This window comes from Chaetodon auriga, chromosome 12, assembly GCF_051107435.1.
Source record: "Chaetodon auriga isolate fChaAug3 chromosome 12, fChaAug3.hap1, whole genome shotgun sequence".
In the NCBI taxonomy this organism is placed as follows: domain Eukaryota; kingdom Metazoa; phylum Chordata; class Actinopteri; order Chaetodontiformes; family Chaetodontidae; genus Chaetodon; species Chaetodon auriga.
Window position 1 is genome coordinate 25,620,268 of NC_135085.1, and position 17,875 is coordinate 25,638,142.

Consider the following 17,875-nt stretch of genomic DNA (forward strand, 5'->3'; position numbering starts at 1 on the left):
GTCGAACAGTCACAGGGGACGTTTTACTGCAGAGTACTTTCAGTACTTGAAGTACACTGTCCTGATTGTACTTACGTACTTTTACTGAAGTAAGACTTTCAATGAGGGCTTTCATTTGTACCAGAGTACTTTTACAGTGCGGTATTAGTACATTTACTTCAATAAAGGATGTGAATACTTCCTCCACCTCTGCTTTTTATGTGTTTATGTCTTTTGTTCCTGTTTTTTTAAGCTGAGTGTATGTAAGCAGAGTATGAACTGTGCTACATTATCTACTACTACTACTACTACAGGTACTGATAGTACTGCTTCTCCTGTCCTGATGTCTTGCAGCAGACATGTCAAAGTGCACTTCAGGTGTCAGTCTTCACATTAATGATGGCTCTCATGACATGTTAACGAGTCAGCATGAATGAATCCGAGGCCTCAGAACTGGAACACAGAGGTGAAAAGCAGCAGTTATTAATGTTATTAATTACTCCACATTCATTTCCTGCTGTCACGGCTCAAAATGTCTGCCAGAAAAAGGTCCACATTGTTGCTACTGTCAGGATTATAACTGTCACACTGCTGCCCTCTAGTGTCTGTAACCACACACTGCACCACCACCTCGTACTAATACTACGACTGCTACTACGATTACTGCTGCTGCTGTTACACAGAAAAGTTGCAGCCTGCTTCAATCGGCTTCATTTGATTTCATTTTGCAGAGAGTAATTCTAACTGCACAAATGACACTGAAGTACTTCCAGTGATGCAAAACAAAACTCTGCACATTCACTCTACAGCACATACTTGTAGAGGACAGCCACACATATAAAAATACAACAATGCTGTTACGGCCCTGGCCGTATTGTGCTATGTGTTTGTTCCTGTGTGGTCCTGTGGCGTTCTTTTGTCCGGTTCATGTTTTTGTGTGTGAGTGTGTGCTCTTCTTTTTTTTTGAGCAGCTGTGCTGGTCCTGCCCTCCTCCGTAAGCCAAGTGGTGTCGCGCTCCAATTGGTCCCTGCTGCAGCATCCAGCCTCTCTTAAACCAGGGATTTCTCATTCACCGGGGGACTCGGCTTGACAGCAGTGGCTCCTATGTTTCTGGCGTTTTGGACTCAAGAACTTTGTCCCCAGATCTCAGTTGTAGATTGTGGTAGAGTTAGTTTTGGTAGTGAGGTTTTTGGTGGTGGGTTTTGGATCTTCTCCAGGTTTTGGTTGGTAGTTTGTAACACTGTATATAGTCAGCACTATTTTGTTTTGTTTTGGCTGTGGCCCTTTTTTACCTGTACATCAGGTCTCTTTTTGTTAATAACAATAAATTGATTGTTTACCATTGAACCTGGGTTTGGTCGTAGAATATTTGTTGATTTGGAGACAAAGTTTGTTTTTTTGTCACTCTTTTATGTTGCGTCTTGGCTCCCCTAGACTGGGGCGTAACATAAAGTGGGGGCTCGTCCGTTCTTTTTCTACTTTTGTAAGTTTTTGGTAAGTTTGGTTGGCAGCTTTTCCTAATTGAACAGATAGTATGGCTTTCGATATTGATGATTTTGTACAGAATCCTGCGGTAAGTAAGCTGGACAAGTGCACAAAAGCAGACTTGTTTTTGTTCGCAAATTTATTCCAAATTAATGTGCCTTTAAATGCCCGTAAGATTGACATTAAACAGTGTTTGATAGCGAAGTTGGTGGAGAAAGGTATTGTGAAGTCTGCGCGTGAGGCGGTCAGTGCGTCTGACGTGTCAGATGAGGAAGTGGGAGCGGAGGCTGCCACGGCCACAGACACTGTCAGCGGCCAGGTGAAGGTTGGAGCGGAGGCTCCTTCATTCAGTCTGGGAAGCACAGATCCGATCGCTCTGATCCAGGCTGGTGTGGATACAGAGGATCTGAAGCTGGCCCTCCGCCTAAGAGAGGTGGAGCTCGAGACAAAAACCCGCGAGGTTGAGCTTATGCATCTCCGCATAAGGGCCCTAGAGCTTGATCCAGCAAACCGAAAAACACCAACCACTGTGAGTATGCCTCTCCCCTCCACTCCTGAACAGTTTGATGTTAGCAGGCACATTGCCCTAGTACCTCAATTTAGAGAGAGCGAAGTGGATTCATACTTCAATGCTTTTGAGCGCATTGCAGCTACTTTGAAGTGGCCCAGAGATGTTTGGAGCCTCTTGCTACAATGTAAGTTGGTGGGAAAAGCCCAGGAAGTCTGTGCAACATTGTCGATTACTGAAAGTTTAGATTATGATGTGGTGAAAGCCACAGTGTTAAGAGCTTATGAGCTCGTCCCTGAGGCCTATCGGCAGAAGTTTCGGTCGCGTGAGAAGGGTACAAACCAAACTTATGTTGAGTTTGCGCGAGAGAAGTCTCTTCTTTTTGATAAGTGGTGCACCGCCAGTAAAGTGACAGACTTTCCCCAGCTCCGTGAGCTGCTGCTGCTGGAAGAGTTTAAAACGTGTCTTCCAGAAAAAATCGTTGTTTATTTGAATGAACAGAAAGTGGATTCATTGTCCAAAGCTGCTGTGTGCGCGGATGAGTTTGCTTTGACGCACCGTGTAGCTTTTTCACCGGTACAGCGCGAGCGCACTCCGGCTATCGGCACCGGTAAACATATTAAGTCTTCACCAAAAAGCCCACAGCGCTCTACCGCTGCTTCTAACACTCGTGAATGTTTTTACTGCCATGAGACAGGTCACCTGATTGCCAACTGTCCTGCTCTCCAGCGTAAAGACAGTCAGAGTGCCAACAAGCCGAAGAGTGTGGGTTTTGTGCAGCCTGCTCCTGCTCAGCCTCCAGTCGACACTGACGACGGAGATGAGATTGACGAGAGTTACCGGCCCTTTATTTCTAAAGGTTTTGTCTCTCTGACAGGGAAAGAGGAGGATCAGGTGCCAATCACAATTTTGCGTGATACCGGAGCTACACAGTCTCTGATGTTGCAAACAGTGTTGCCTTTTTCACCCGATTCATTTTGTGGTTCTGATGCTCTGGTGTGGGGAGTGAAAATGAGCGTTTTGAGAGCGCCACTCCACACTGTGTTTCTGCGATCGCCACTTGTTTCTCGCCCGGTGCAAATTGGTTTGCGCAGTAAGTTGCCTATGCGAGGGGTTGCCATGATCCTCGGCAATGATCTGGCAGGGAAAAAAGTTTTTCCGAACCCCGAAGTGGTTGAAACCCCTGTTGCTGATTCGCGTGTTTCTGTTCCTGCTGCTGTCAACCCGACTGTTGTGTTCCCCGCTTGTGCTGTCACACGCGCACAGTCGCGTAAATTTGGTGATGTGTTAGACTTATCTGAATCATTTCTGTGTTCGGGGGATGTTGTGAAAAGTGCTGGAAAAAAAGAAACATCACCAGAAAAATGTCAAACGTCTGTCTACGATAACCTCTTACCAGCTGACGCTAACATGTGTTTTTCTGTCAACAGGACCGAGTTCATCAAAGCACAACAAGCTGACCCGTCTCTGGCGGACTGTTTCTCATCTGTGGCCAACACAAGCACATGCCCCTCTGTCTATAGCATTAACGACGGTGTGTTAATGCATAACTGGTGCCCTCCCTCCTCTGTAAATTCTGGTTGGGATTCAGTTCAACAAGTGGTGGTCCCTCAGAAACTTCGTCCACAAGTTCTTAGTCTGGCACATGACAACTTCGCAGGCCATTTAGGAATAAAGAAGACTTACCAGCGTATCCTGCGTTATTTCTTTTGGCCAGGTTTGAAAGGCGATGTGACCAGATTCTGTCGTTCATGCCACGTTTGTCAGGTAAGTGGTAAACCAAATCAGGTGATTCCTCCGGCTCCACTGCATCCAATTCCAGTGTTAGGTGAACCCTTTGAACACATAATCCTCGATTGTGTAGGTCCGTTTCCAAAATCCAAATCCGGCCATCAGTACCTTCTGACTTTGATGTGCACCGCCACTCGTTATCCCGAGGCCATTCCGCTGCGCACCCTGAAAACCAAAGCTGTCATTAAGGCTCTCATCAACTTTTTCTCCACATTCGGGATGCCGAAATCCATTCAGACCGATCAAGGCTCAAATTTTCTGTCAAAAATGTTCGCACAGGTCCTGGCGTCGCTGTCCATTCAGCACCAAAAATCCAGCGCGTATCATCCACAGTCTCAGGGCGCACTTGAGCGTTTCCATCAAACATTAAAATCGATGCTTAGGAAATTCTGCTTAGAAACAGGAAAAGAGTGGGATGAAGGTTTGCCATTCCTCATGTTAGCTGCACGAGAAAGTGTGCAGGAATCGACAGGTTTCAGTCCTGCAGAGCTGGTGTTCGGACACACCGTGCGTGGTCCTCTGCGCGTGCTGAGAGAAAAGTACCTGTCAGAAACGACTAGCTCCAGCCAAAGTGTTCTCGATTATGTGAGCTCTTTCAGAGAGCGTCTGCACAAAGCCTGCGAGACCGCACGCAGCGCTCTTTCAGTGTCCCAGGGGAAAATGAAACGTAAGTTCGATAAAAGAGCTGTGCAGAGAAGATTTGAAGTTGGTGACAAAGTGTTGTCCCTACTTCCAATCCCTGGTTCCACCCTCCAGGCGAAATTCTGTGGCCCATATGACATCCAGAAAAAGTTGAGTGAGACTGATTATGTCATATGCACCCCTGACCGTCGGAGAAAATCCCGTGTGTGCCACATTAATATGCTGAAGCCATATTTCATTCGTTCCTCAGTTTCTCCCTCCGTTCCTCCAGCTGTAGTGTCCACGGTTGCGCAGGTGCCTCCGTCCCAATACAGCCCCGAGAGCAACGGTTTACATCTTAGCCATGGAGACTCGTGCATTCGTCTCCAAAACTCAGACTACCTGAAAAATTTGCAACATCACTTAAAACATTTAGACTTGCCTGCTCGAAAAGATATCTCCCAATTAATCGAAAGTCACCTGACGTTGTTTTCTGATACTCCGTCTCGTACCACCGCCATCTCGCATGACATTGATGTGGGGGATACGCCTCCTATCAAACAGCACGCTTACCGCGTCAACCCCACAAAACGTGCACTTCTCCAGCAAGAAGTCACCTATCTGTTGGAAAACGGATTAGCTGTCCCAAGTTCCAGTGCATGGAGTTCTCCTTGCCTTTTGGTTCCCAAAGTTGACAAAACTCCTCGCTTCTGTACCGACTTTAGAAAAGTCAATAATGTGACGAAGGCTGACTCGTATCCTCTGCCCCGAATGGAGGATTGTGTGGACAAAGTTGGTGCAGCTAAATTCGTCACAAAGCTCGACCTGTTAAAGGGTTATTGGCAAGTCCCTTTAACTCCCCGTGCTTCAGAAATCTCTGCCTTCGTGACTCCAGACAGTTTCTTACAATACACTGTGATGCCCTTTGGTCTCAGGAATGCGCCGGCCACTTTCCAGCGCCTTATGCACAAAGTCTTAGGCGGTGTTAAGAGCTGTGAGGTCTACCTAGATGACATTGTGGCATACTCTGACACGTGGTCTGAGCACATCAAAACGGTGAGTGAAATTTTTGGTAGGTTGAAGCAGGCTTCCCTAACCTTAAACCTGGCCAAATGTGAGTTTGGTCGCGCCACTGTGACCTACTTAGGTAAGCAGGTAGGTCAGGGTCAGGTGCGGGCCCTTGCTGATAAAGTCCAGACCATCCTCGACTTCCCTGTGCCTCAGACGCGGCGTGAGCTTCGCCGTTTCTTAGGGATGGCTGGCTATTATCGCGGGTTCTGTAGGAATTTCTCAGATGTTGTGGCTCCACTCACTAGTTTAACCAGTACCTCCCGCCCATTCGAATGGTCCTCTGGCTGCACAAAAGCCTTCCAGGCAGCCAAAGCCCTCCTCTGTAGCACACCTGTTCTAGCTGCTCCTAACTTTGAGCGCCCCCTCAAGATGGAGGTGGACGCAAGCGCCAGCGGTGCAGATGCGGTGCTGCTGCAGGAAGACGACCGTGGTATTGACCACCCTATTTGCTACTTCTCCAAGAAGTTCAATAGGCATCAGGTACAGTATAGTACCATTGAAAAGGAAGCCCTTTCATTGCTGTTAGCTTTACAGCACTTTGAAGTCTATGTAGGCTCCAGTCCTGTGCCTGTGATGGTCTACACTGACCACAACCCTCTCGTGTTTCTGGCCCGGATGAGAAACGGAAACCAGAGACTCATGAGGTGGTCCCTGTTGCTCCAGGATTTTAACCTGGAAATTAAACATAAAAAAGGCACAGAAAACGTGTTAGCTGATGCTCTGTCTCGTGTCTCTTCCTGAGGTATCAGACATAGTAGGGGAATGTCTGATATTTAGGAAGGGGGGTGTTACGGCCCTGGCCGTATTGTGCTATGTGTTTGTTCCTGTGTGGTCCTGTGGCGTTCTTTTGTCCGGTTCATGTTTTTGTGTGTGAGTGTGTGCTCTTCTTTTTTTTTGAGCAGCTGTGCTGGTCCTGCCCTCCTCCGTAAGCCAAGTGGTGTTGCGCTCCAATTGGTCCCTGCTGCAGCATCCAGCCTCTCTTAAACCAGGGATTTCTCATTCACCGGGGGACTCGGCTTGACAGCAGTGGCTCCTATGTTTCTGGCGTTTTGGACTCAAGAACTTTGTCCCCAGATCTCGGTTGTAGATTGTGGTAGAGTTAGTTTTGGTAGTGTGGTTTTTGGTGGTGGGTTTTGGATCTTCTCCAGGTTTTGGTTGGTAGTTTGTAACACTGTATATAGTTAGCACTATTTTGTTTTGTTTTGGCTGTGGCCCTTTTTTACCTGTACATCAGGTCTCTTTTTGTTAATAACAATAAATTGATTGTTTACCATTGAACCTGGGTTTGGTCGTAGAATATTTGTTGATTTGGAGACAAAGTTTGTTTTTTTGTCACTCTTTTATGTTGCGTCTTGGCTCCCCTAGACTGGGGCGTAACAAATGCTCGTCCAGCCTGTCTTCTGCATTTGAGAACAAGTTCTTGTCCACATCACACCTTCTGTCCTCTGCTGTCAAACACCTGGGAAAGAACCTTTGCCATCCCTGACAACCTTCTGCAGATATGTCCACACATTCAGCTTTCATACTTACCTGGCAGGGGAGATACCATGATCAACAAGGTGGTTCACCCATGGCGAGGCGCATCCATTGCACTGAGGGATGTGCTGACCCGTGCGAGTTCCCCACATGTGGGAATCTTGACTGCATAATTTGTGGTAGTGGGGGACTGCGTATGCGCTCTCCCCTCATTTTGGGTGGCACGGTGGACCAGTGGTAACACTGTCTAGCTAGAAGGTCCCGGGATCGATTCCCGCCTGGGGCGCTGTAGGCGCTGGGGGTGTGTCCTCCACCATGGCTTCGGTGCCTGCTGCTGAAAAGGGGCCTTTCTGTGTGGAGTTTGCATGTTCTCCCCATGTTCACCTGGGGTTTCCTCCATAAAGAACCCCCACTAAAAACATGCAAGAAGATCACCACCTGACCAATGGTGAAAAGAAGAAACTGGGTCCGCCGCCATTGGCTGGCAGCCCACCACTCCTGGTCTGCAACGGAGGAAGGACTTACCAGGATGGGTTAAACGTAGAAGAAATAATTTCACTGATGCATGGCATGTGCATGTTGGATATTTGTGTGTGTTCACCAAAGCATGGCATATGCATGTGATGTTGTTGTGATGAATAAAGTAAAGTCATATCTTATCTTATCTTATCTTATCTTATCTTATCTTATCTTATCTTATCTTATCTCACTGTGTCCAAGCGTGTGATCATGTGGACGGTCATCATAAATTTTCCACCTCCGTGAGGAGAAAACATCCTCAGTGGGGCTGAGGGATGGAGAGTAAGATGGAAGGAATAGTGAGGCCATCCTGTCTGAGATTCATTTAAATCGCGTGTTTCACTCGGCAACAGTGTTGAGGACAAACCTCCTTGTATGGCTCAAAGTACGAGCAGTTGCAGTGGATGTCAGGCTGGGCCATGGTAGGAGTTGTAGCTATAATCCATAATCCAGTTTAAGACACAATCCACGGGAAGCTGCAAGATGGCAAAACACACAAAGACTCTGGGGAAGAAGCTAAGTTAGTAAAAAGCCTTGGTAAGACATGAAGCATACAGCTGGAGAAGGAGAGAAGAAAGAGAGGAGCTCAGTGTATCTCTGGACGTCCCCCAACAGTCTAATCCTATTGCAGCGTAACAAAGGCATGATCCTAAGCAAGCCTGAGCCAACCCTCACTAACTGTGAACGTGAATGAATATGAAATATCCATAGCTGTAGGCCCATATCTGTGTGTGTGTGTGTGTGTGTGTGTGTGTGTGTGTGTGTGTGTTTCTCTGTGTGTGTGTGTTTCTGTGTTGCTCGCATAGTGGGGACAAAAGTCTGTTGACACAGTCACACTCTGGGGACTCGCCATACTTGTGAGGATAAAATGCCCATCATGAAAACATTTCAGGTTACGCAAGTACTGGTCATGGTAATGGTTATGGTGAGGATAAGTCTCCAGGAAATGATTCTAAATCGATCTAATATCCCCAAAGATGATGACAACCTAACATGCTTGTGTTTCAGGCTTGTGTATGTAATGATTAACTACAGGTGAAGAGCATTGAGGATGAGTGGATGAATTTGGTTTGACATTGAGTTGATTTCAGTCTTCAGCCTTGTTTCTTTTAGTTTCGTGTCAGTGTTTGTCAGGTTGACCTCTCTCAGTTTGCTGCACTGTAACAAACAGGAAGACTGACTCAACATTGAGGATGTTGTCAAGATGCTTCGATAATAACTGACTGTAAATAATGACGTGAAATCCTACATGTCTCACTTCTTTCTGCAGTGAAAATGCAAACAGGAGTTCAAGCTTCTGAGTTTAATGTATGCAGGAGAGGAGTTTGTGAGTGTGTACAGCAGCTGATATGAATTTGTTCTCAGTGGTTATTAGGACTCAGAAAAAGTCGCTGGCAGCCAATCAGCACTTCCTTTCCAGCAGCAGAAGGCTGTGTGGCTTTCTGCTCTGCAGCCTCCTCACCGTTAGCTGTGCTTCTTCACATGAATAACACAATGACAGTTACAACCATGGACTCTGGTTAAAGAATCATTCCAGGAACTTGAGTTTGAGTTCAGCGCTCAGTGCTCACTGTCTCAGCTTTGATCTGTCTGATTCATCTGTGAGAGAAACAGCTCAAATCCTCAACTCAGAGGCTCAGACTTCTGCAGCCTGACCTCAACATGTAACATAGCGTAACATATTAGGACATGTGGGAAAGGACCAGAGTGTTCACACATTCATACAACATCATCTCAAAGACAGTTTCTAATTCATCTCTTCACTCTTCAGCCCGACTGATCAAGCTGCCGTGTCGTCATTTTATAGCAGCTGTAGCTTCAATGCAGCTCGCCCTGCTGTTTGTTCATGTGTGGAAACAACAGTGTCATCGGCGTAGAGGTTTACATCCACACTGACACGGTGAGAAGAGGGGGTCAGCACTGAACCTGGTGGCACACCCACACCTACTGACTTGGATATAATAGCTCCGTGTTCATGTGAGCTTACCTTTAACGAGCTTTGTTGTCCTTGTTTTGCTGCTTGCTAGCGTTCACGTCTTCCTGTACATTTGTTCTTGCTGCTGTCTGAAAGTATGTCAAATGACTTGTAGCTGCCAACATACATGGTCCATGAAGCTGATTCTGTTTCTGATGATTTGATCTGAAGCCAAACTGAGGTCCATGAAAACAGAGAAGTTGATGAAACACGCTGTGATTTTTCACTTTATTGAGAATGTTTGAGTGAAAGAATTTGACAAACCCGCCACACTCAGCATCATGTATTCAAAAGAAAAACAAGAAGAGACGAAATAGTACAAACTTAAAAAAGCCACAATGAAAAGAGGAAATAAAGCAGAGGATCAAAATAACACTTTACCACAGAATGTACACTCAATAACCGCAGATATATATGTGTATTTATATTTTAGGATGATAGATGAGATGAAGGGATGAGATTTGATGGCGAGCAGAAAACAGTCAGTCAGCATGTGTGCTGTTGGTGGACGGTCCCTTGTTTCTGAGGATCATCAGCAGAGAGAGTCCACAGCAGTACACCAGACTCTTGACGATCAGCACTGAGTACAGCAGCAGGAGCAGCTTCACCCTGCACTGAGACTGGAAGGACACTGACACTGACACTGACACACACACACACACACACACACACACACACACACACACACACACAGAGTCAATCTTCCCAGGTCAGTCTATAGCACCTTCAGAGCCCTAAATGTAGGACAGATGCCCTAAATCTATACACTCTCAGTGGGATTGGATGTGCCATTGGACACTGAAATACTGGGATCAGACTGCATGAATCTTGCCTAATTTTGAGACGATTTTGTCTCACCACACCCTGATGACAAGACTAGCATGTCAGAATTTTTCTGTCTTGACATGCCTAGTGGGACATCTCCTACCACATGTTCCTGAGTGCTGACCAATCAGGTGCTCTCTCCAGAGGGCAGACAGGCAACCATGGCGAGGGGGAGGACTTGTGTCTTGATTGTTATCAAAATGCAACCCAGTCGATGTATATTAATGACCAAATAGGCCGAACTTTTACACCACCTCTTGGGTTTGCTTTTCATGTTATAGCGCATCCACGGACGTTTTCTCTTTCGTTTCTTTTCTTGTTCACCACACAAGACCGTGGCATCACACACAACACATCTGATGCCATGATTCACACCTCCTGCGTGACATCTGAACATCTGTTCTGACAAAAATGAGGAAGAGAGATCATATCTCTCCGATATTAACCACTCTGCACTGGTTCCCTGTAAAATTTAGAATAGAATTTATAATCCTCCTCCTTGTTTACAAAGCCATAAATGGCCAGGCACCATTTTATCTTAAAGAGCTCATAGTACTTTTTTACCCCACTAAAACACTACATTCCCAGAATACAAGCTTAATTATGGTTCCTAAAGTCTCCAAAAGCAGAACAGGAGCCAAAGCATTTGGCTATCAAGCTCCTCTCCTGTGGAACCATCTTCCAGTCTTCATCCGGGAGGCACACACCATCTCTACATTTAAGAGTAGACTTAAAACTTTCCTTTCTGATAAATCTTATAGTTCGGGCTGGCTCAGGCTTGCTCTGGACCAGCCCCTAGTTATGCTGCTATAGCATTAGACTGTCGGGGGACTGTCAAAGATGGTAACAGGGCGTGTTACTAACTTAGCTTCTTCCCCGGAGTCTCACAGGTTCCCATGGATAGTGGCTGAATCTGGATTGTCGATTACAGCTGCGTCTCCTGTCATGGCCCTGCCTGACATCCACTGCAACTGCTACGACTGTTATTACATCCACTGTCACTGTTACTGTGATTGCATTTCTGTCTGTCTCTCATTCTCTCTCTCTCTCTCTCTCTCGCTCTCTCGCTCTCACCCAACCAGTCAAGGCAGATGGCCGCCCACCCAAAGCCTGGTTCTGCCTGAGGTTTCTGTCTGTTAAAAGGAAGTTTTTCCTCGCCACTGTCGGCAAGTGTTTGCTCATGAGGGAAGTCTTCGGTCTCTGTAGATAAAAGAGCTCAGCCTGTACCAGCTCTTTATGGAAAGTGTCCTGAGACAACTTCAGTTGTGATTTAACGTTCTATAAATAAAATTGAATTGAATTGACTCGGTGACCATCGTCAAAGACAAGAATATTGTGCATTCTAATTCAGAATGAGGAAGTGATGAGCAGAAAGTGAACAGACTGATATACAGCCCTTACTGCTGAACACAGTCAGTCAGCCTTCATTACCTTGTTCCAGTGTAGCCTCCGCTGTGCCCCCCTCGTGCTGGACGTAGCAGCGGTATTTATATTTGCTGATCTCTGTTCTCTGACGGATCAGCAAGATGGCGGCAGTGCGTCCCGACCCTCTGAGCTCCAGCTGCTCCGTCTCAGCAGGGCGCAGCTCCTCCAGAGGACCGTTGTCCTTCCGTCTTTTCCAGGAGAACCGGACCACAGGAGGAAACATGGCTGAGGCCACACACAGCAGGGAGCTCTGGCCCTCCAGGCGGCCTCCGGACGCTGCCGGGTACACGCTCACCACGGGCTTCGCTACGGGCTCATCTGAAGTTTGACGGCAGCAACAAGCAGCACAGACACACATTGACACAGTCAGCAGCAGCTTACAGCACTGCACTGCATTCAGTCTGATCCTGGAAACTACGTGGACTCTGATCACTAAACTGCTCATCAATACAGCACAAAGTTCACTACATGTACTGTATTCAGCTTCAGATCAAACACAACGAGCAGCTGATGTCAGCAGATGTTATATGAGGAACAAAGACGATGATGGATTTGGAAATTCTTCATTTCAATATAACACGTCCATTCAGCATAACGTCACATCTATTACTAATAATATATGACCATATAAAACTATATATTTAGGACATTTGGTTTGATAGAATGAAAAATATTTTGTCTCCATCAGGATGAAAATACATTTTAGAACAAAGACCGTATTTATCTTCACATGAAACTCAACTGTCATGTCGATGATTACAACATATTCAGAATATTATATATTTATCAGCACAAAGTTAAATCAAATCATTAAAAGCAAACAAAAAATACATCAATATTTTCAACTTTTACACTGAATTAAAATGATTTGTCTTCAATATATTATACTGTCATTTAAAATTGTCAAAATCTATTGATCCTCGAGTGGAAATTCAAATATAATATAATATAATATAACAATGTATTGTTGTAATTATATTGTGTACATTGTGTAATACATCACATTTATCACCACATACTTTAAATATATTTACTTCTCCTTATTTCAAATTATATTCAGCATCATTTTCTGTTTTTTTTATATTAAATGTTCTTATGTTGTGTGTTAATGTGAAATATATATCATATTCAGTGTCTGTTTGTCTTCATGTATAAATATATCTTCCACTTAGACATATGTACCATCATATAAAATACAGTTTCCATGAGGTCCATGTCACCCTTTAAAAATGACTTATTAATAGAACAGATTTAAAGTCATCAGCTTTTCAAAATACATTTACTGACATTTGTTCACTTGACTTTTTCACAGATTATAAAATACATATAAATACTTCATATTTGTTATTATTTATTATTTTTTAGCTAATTATGAACAAACCAACATGGAAAGTCTGAAGCAGCAGAAACTCATTAAAACACATTTTCAACTTGTTCAATAGAACAACTGAAGGAAAATGAAAGTTTATTCTCACCTGTTACAAACAGTTTAGTCCCAGAGCCAAAGATGAGGTAGACTGCACCTCCCCCCACAGTGAAACAGAGTGAGACAAAAACCCGTCTGCTGCTGAATGTGTCAGCTGAGGTGAACGAGTCCAAACGATGAACCAGTGTCATATTTCAGCTCCATCATGTGTTTCTCTAATGTTCACATCAACACGACTGTCTCTGCTTTCATTGTCTTTCACACAGCAGCAGTGTTGCTCTATGGATGCTAATGTCTATCTGTCCACTGGACCTGGACCACAGGATGGACGGACGGATTGACGTGAAATGATGTTGAGACATTCTTGGTCCCCAGAGGATGAACTTCATGAGAGTTTGATATTTAATCTTCAGACTGAAATGTCTCAGCTGTTGGATGGACGACCATTGAATGTGGTTCAGACGTTCATGTTCCCCTCAGGATCAACTCCAATAACTGTGGTGGTCCTCTGACTCTTCATCTAGCGCCATCTTCAGGTCAACATTTGAATGTGTCCAATACTTTGGTTCATGACCAAATACCTGCAGAACTAAAGACATTCTGACATTCTGTCCGTTTGACACCTGGAAGTTACTCGACGTCCTCCCTGATTCATATTCTTCATGTATGTTCACAGTCTGTCTGGAACACAGTCGTCCGAAATTTACACGTTGTTGTTGTTGTTGTTGTTGTTGTTGTTGTTGTTGTTGTTGTTGTTTTGTTCTGTACACATGAGATTCATTTCATGTGTCGTCCTGGTGGTGATTGGGCAGCACCTGAGAAGGAGAAGAAGGCTCACTGCATCAGGGTGGTCTCAGGCCTCCTGACCCCCTTGGCCTTGGTCCTGATGATGAAGATGATGATGATGATGATGATGATGAGTCAGTGTTGAACAGAGCTGCTCTCAGCAGCAGCTCGTTGCTTTGCAGCTCAGTGGTTTCATGTTGTCTGTTGTCAGAAACGTCAGCTGGTTCCACCTTAAACAGCAAACATGTTCAGTTCCTTTTGTCGACTCTTCACGTCCTGAAACTTCTCACCAAACACCTGAAGGAGTTTCACCTCAGCAGCAGATTCAGAGGTCACAGCAGCTTCTGTTCCTCAGAGCAGGAACATGCTCAGTGTTTCCTCTGTAGCTTCAGCAGAGGGCTGAGAAGCTGCTGGAGCTCGAGGTTCAGCTCTGAGATGTTCTTGGTCACGTCCACCATGAAGGTCAGATCACACACACACTTTCTATCACTGAGTTTTCACTCAGCTTTTCCTTCATCTCCATGAATTATTCAGACAAACTGACTCTGGACAATTCGACTTTGTCTGCTGCTCTCAGCTCCACAGCAGCAACGAGGCTCTGCTTCACAAATTCTGCTTCTGAAGGAGGTTTCAGCTTCTTAGCTGTTAGCTTAGCACAAACCTGCTGCAGAACACTGTCTCTGTCAGAATGAGGTCTGTGGAAGCTGCTTGTTGAGCATCAAACTCCACTGAAGAGCGTTAACTTTGTCCTGCAGCTCGTCCAGGTTAGCATGTTTGTAGCACATTAAAATATTGATTTGTGCAGATTTAAACGTCACAAAGGGCTGAATTCTTTCAAGTTTTCACTCAGTTTATTTAAAATCAAGAAATTCACTTTCAAGCTGCTGAAGTGTTGCTGCAGAGACACTTTTGTCTTCACGGTGGCGCTAGAGGGAAGGTCAGGAGGTCACCATGAATGTGTAAAGGGTTCCTCCTCTGGGAACCAGAAACATCCACAGGAAACTGATGGAAATCTGTCCAACAAAATCAGCGTCCTCACAACCTGCTGCAAGAAGGACAAAGTCCTGAGCTGACGTGTCCAAGATTTGTCTTTTCAGATGTCATGAAGTGAAACGATGTGGTGAAATCTGCTGAAAGGTCTTCAACAACAAGTGCTGCTGGAAGTGTTTTCATTCAGAGCACATTAGTGTTGTGAGGAGGAATGGACTTTATTCCAGCAGCAGGACGAAGACGAGGATTTTCATCTTCATCTCAAAGATCTTTGCAGTTTCTTGTTTTTTTTGTCCAAAATGCCTGAATGAAAAATGACTGATGTTTGTTGTTTCAGCCTTTGTCTGTGTTATGTCTTACTTGTTTCCTCTTGTCTGGTTCCTTCATGGTGTTTCTTTGCTGTTCGTTTGTCTTCACTGTGTCAAACTACAGAAATCCTGCTGGAATATCTGATGGAAATCTGAATGAATCTAATATGAAATGAATCTGTCAGTTCAGTGTGTTTGTGCCTCTGGCTGAGATGGAGCTGAAATATGTGAACCTGGGCTGTGGTTTACTGCTCTCTTCCTGTCACAAACACTGTTTGACATCTGCTCATCTGTTGGTTTTTGTTCAGGCTGCAGGGATCATTTCTCACTGTGGAGATCGCTCTTCAAACAGGAGCAGTAGTAGGAGGCTGAATGACTGGGTTGAACTTTCTGGATCTGCAACTCACAGCCGTTCTGTTTATTCACAGCTGAGAAATCATCTTTCTGAGGATGATTGGAATCTGACTGAACTTGACCATTACTCGTGTCAATAGCAAGAATCACTCTGAATGTTTCTGTGTCTTTCTTCTGGAACCATAATACATATGGAAGGTCACACTGCTGAGTTCCTCCACAGCTGAAGGAGACTTTTTCACCAACTCTCCTGGTCAATGTTAAATCATCCTGAATCAGCTCTGCTGCCATGGCTGCCAGCGCTGCAGAGACACAGACAGAGAGACCAAGGTCAGCGCGACAGTGTCGGTGAAAGGTGGACTTTTCTGGCTCCCGACTGGCTGGAAACACTCACCTGAACACAGGCAGCACAGAGCAGCAGCTGGGAGGAGAAGCATTTTGTGCAGTGGTGTTTCCTCTGGTCAACCTGGGGAGAAGTGTGGCTCTGATGCAGCTGAGGCCAAACCAGGACGAGCTGACAGATCACAGGAGGGCCACGTGGTTCCTAACAGGTCCTGGGACCTCCCATGAGCCCCTGCGGCGGACAGATAAGGCTGCTGCTGCTGATCGACGGCTCAGCTGAAGCTGCTGTGTGGTTTTCCACCACAGTCGTGCTTCTGCCTGTAAAAACCCTCCTGATGTCAATTTTCTACACAGTGAAAAGTACAACGTTTCCCTCTGAGCTGTCGGAGAGTAGAAGTATAAAACAGCACAACATGGAAATACTCAAAGTACAAGTACCTCAAACTGTCCACCACTGTCTTTAAGTGAGCTCTATCAGATGTCAGCAGATCACTGAATAGATGAATAAACTGAAGAGAAAGAAATGAATAAATAAACAATAAAGATGTTGAGAAATACAGTAATGCTTCTCCTAATTTTTGCTGTCTAATACTGGTACCACTGTTAATAATAATAATAATAATAATAATACATCCTAAGAAGAAGAATTTCTTTAATGATACATGACACTGTGGGTATTATCAGTAATAATAACAGTAACACAATGTAAAATATAAATGAACAACAAAAGAGAAAGAAACACAAACAGTAAATAATAAATATAATCATGAACAGCATAAATACAAATTATCAATAAAATGAAAAGGAACAGATATGTCTTTCATTCCTACCAGAGTACTTTTACGGTGTGGTATTAGTACATTTACTTCAATAAAGGATGTGAATACTTCCTCCACCTCTGCTTTTTATGTTTTTATGTATTTTGTTCCTGTTTTTTTAAGCTGAGTGTATGTAAGCAGAGTATGAACTGTGCTACATGATCTACTACTACTACCACTACTACAGGTACTGATAGTACTGCTTCTCCTGTCCTGATGTTTTGCAGCAGATATGTCAAAGTGCACTTCAGGTGTCAGTCGTCACATTAATGATGGTTCTCATGACATGTTAACGAGTCAGCATGAATGAATCCGAGGCCCCAGAACTGGAACACAGAGGTGAAAAGCAGCAGTTATTAATGTTATTAATTACTCCACATTCATTTCCAGCTGTCACGGCTCAAAATGTCTGCCAGAAAAAGGTCCACATTGTTGCTGCTGTCAGGATTATAACTGTCACACAGCTGCCCTCTAGTGTCTGTAACCACACACTGCATCACCACCTCGTACTAATACTACGACTGCTACTTTTACTGGAGTTGCTGTACTGCTGTTACTCTGTGGAACAAATCCTGAACACTGCTGCCCTCTAGTGGCTACAAGGCCACACTAATTCACACACAAAGGTATCTGAGAGTTTAACTGCTACTGCCTCTGGGTTCTTCTGCTCCTACTAGTACTAATAGTACTTCTACTTCTGTGCCTCGACTAACTGACTTGGCCTTCATTCAGGGAAACCAGCAGTCAACAGAGGAGGAGGTCTACGACACCACTCGTCCTCCACCTACAACGTTGTCCTTTCATCCCTTCCCTTTAACAATGATTGACCTCATGTTACATCTGCTGTTCACACCTGTCCTCAGGTGACTCCAGTGACTGCTGTTACACAGCCAGGAGCACTAACGAGTCAAGTGGTGTCAATGACCTTGATAACGACCCCGCAGAGGTTCAATAACTGGGACTCCACACCTTTCAGTCCCTTGAATGAGGAGCAGAAAGTCGTCAATGTGGTCAAGTATCTACAGCCAAGTAGGGAAAGTTAATGGCTGATTGTACTTGTGGAGTTTGAAGGTAGTTGTCACTTCATGTCTGACAGATGTTTCAACACAGCAGCTGTATTCGTCTGTCTCATGAGCCTTTGTGGGCTGGAGCTTGAGTCTGCATGATGACAACGAC

The 17,875-nt window shown here is 44.9% G+C and overlaps 1 protein-coding gene and 1 non-coding gene across 2 annotated transcripts; one reads left to right on the forward strand and one right to left on the reverse strand.

Moving 5' to 3' along the window:
* Positions 1-6,977: 6,977 nt before the first annotated feature.
* On the forward strand, positions 6,978-7,142 carry LOC143329920 (U1 spliceosomal RNA). The gene has a single exon (XR_013077908.1). It is a non-coding gene; the product is annotated as a U1 spliceosomal RNA (small nuclear RNA).
* A 2,731-nt stretch (positions 7,143-9,873) lies between these two features.
* Positions 9,874-15,976, reverse strand: LOC143329582 (immunoglobulin lambda-1 light chain-like). Its single transcript, XM_076745559.1, has 5 exons — positions 15,934-15,976; positions 15,515-15,841; positions 13,151-13,192; positions 11,691-11,993; positions 9,874-10,083 (listed from the first exon to the last, which is right to left on the reverse strand). Exons 1-5 carry the CDS (start codon positions 15,974-15,976, stop codon positions 9,908-9,910), a joined length of 891 nt encoding a protein of 296 aa, XP_076601674.1. The 3' UTR covers positions 9,874-9,907.
* Positions 15,977-17,875: the final 1,899 nt, after the last annotated feature.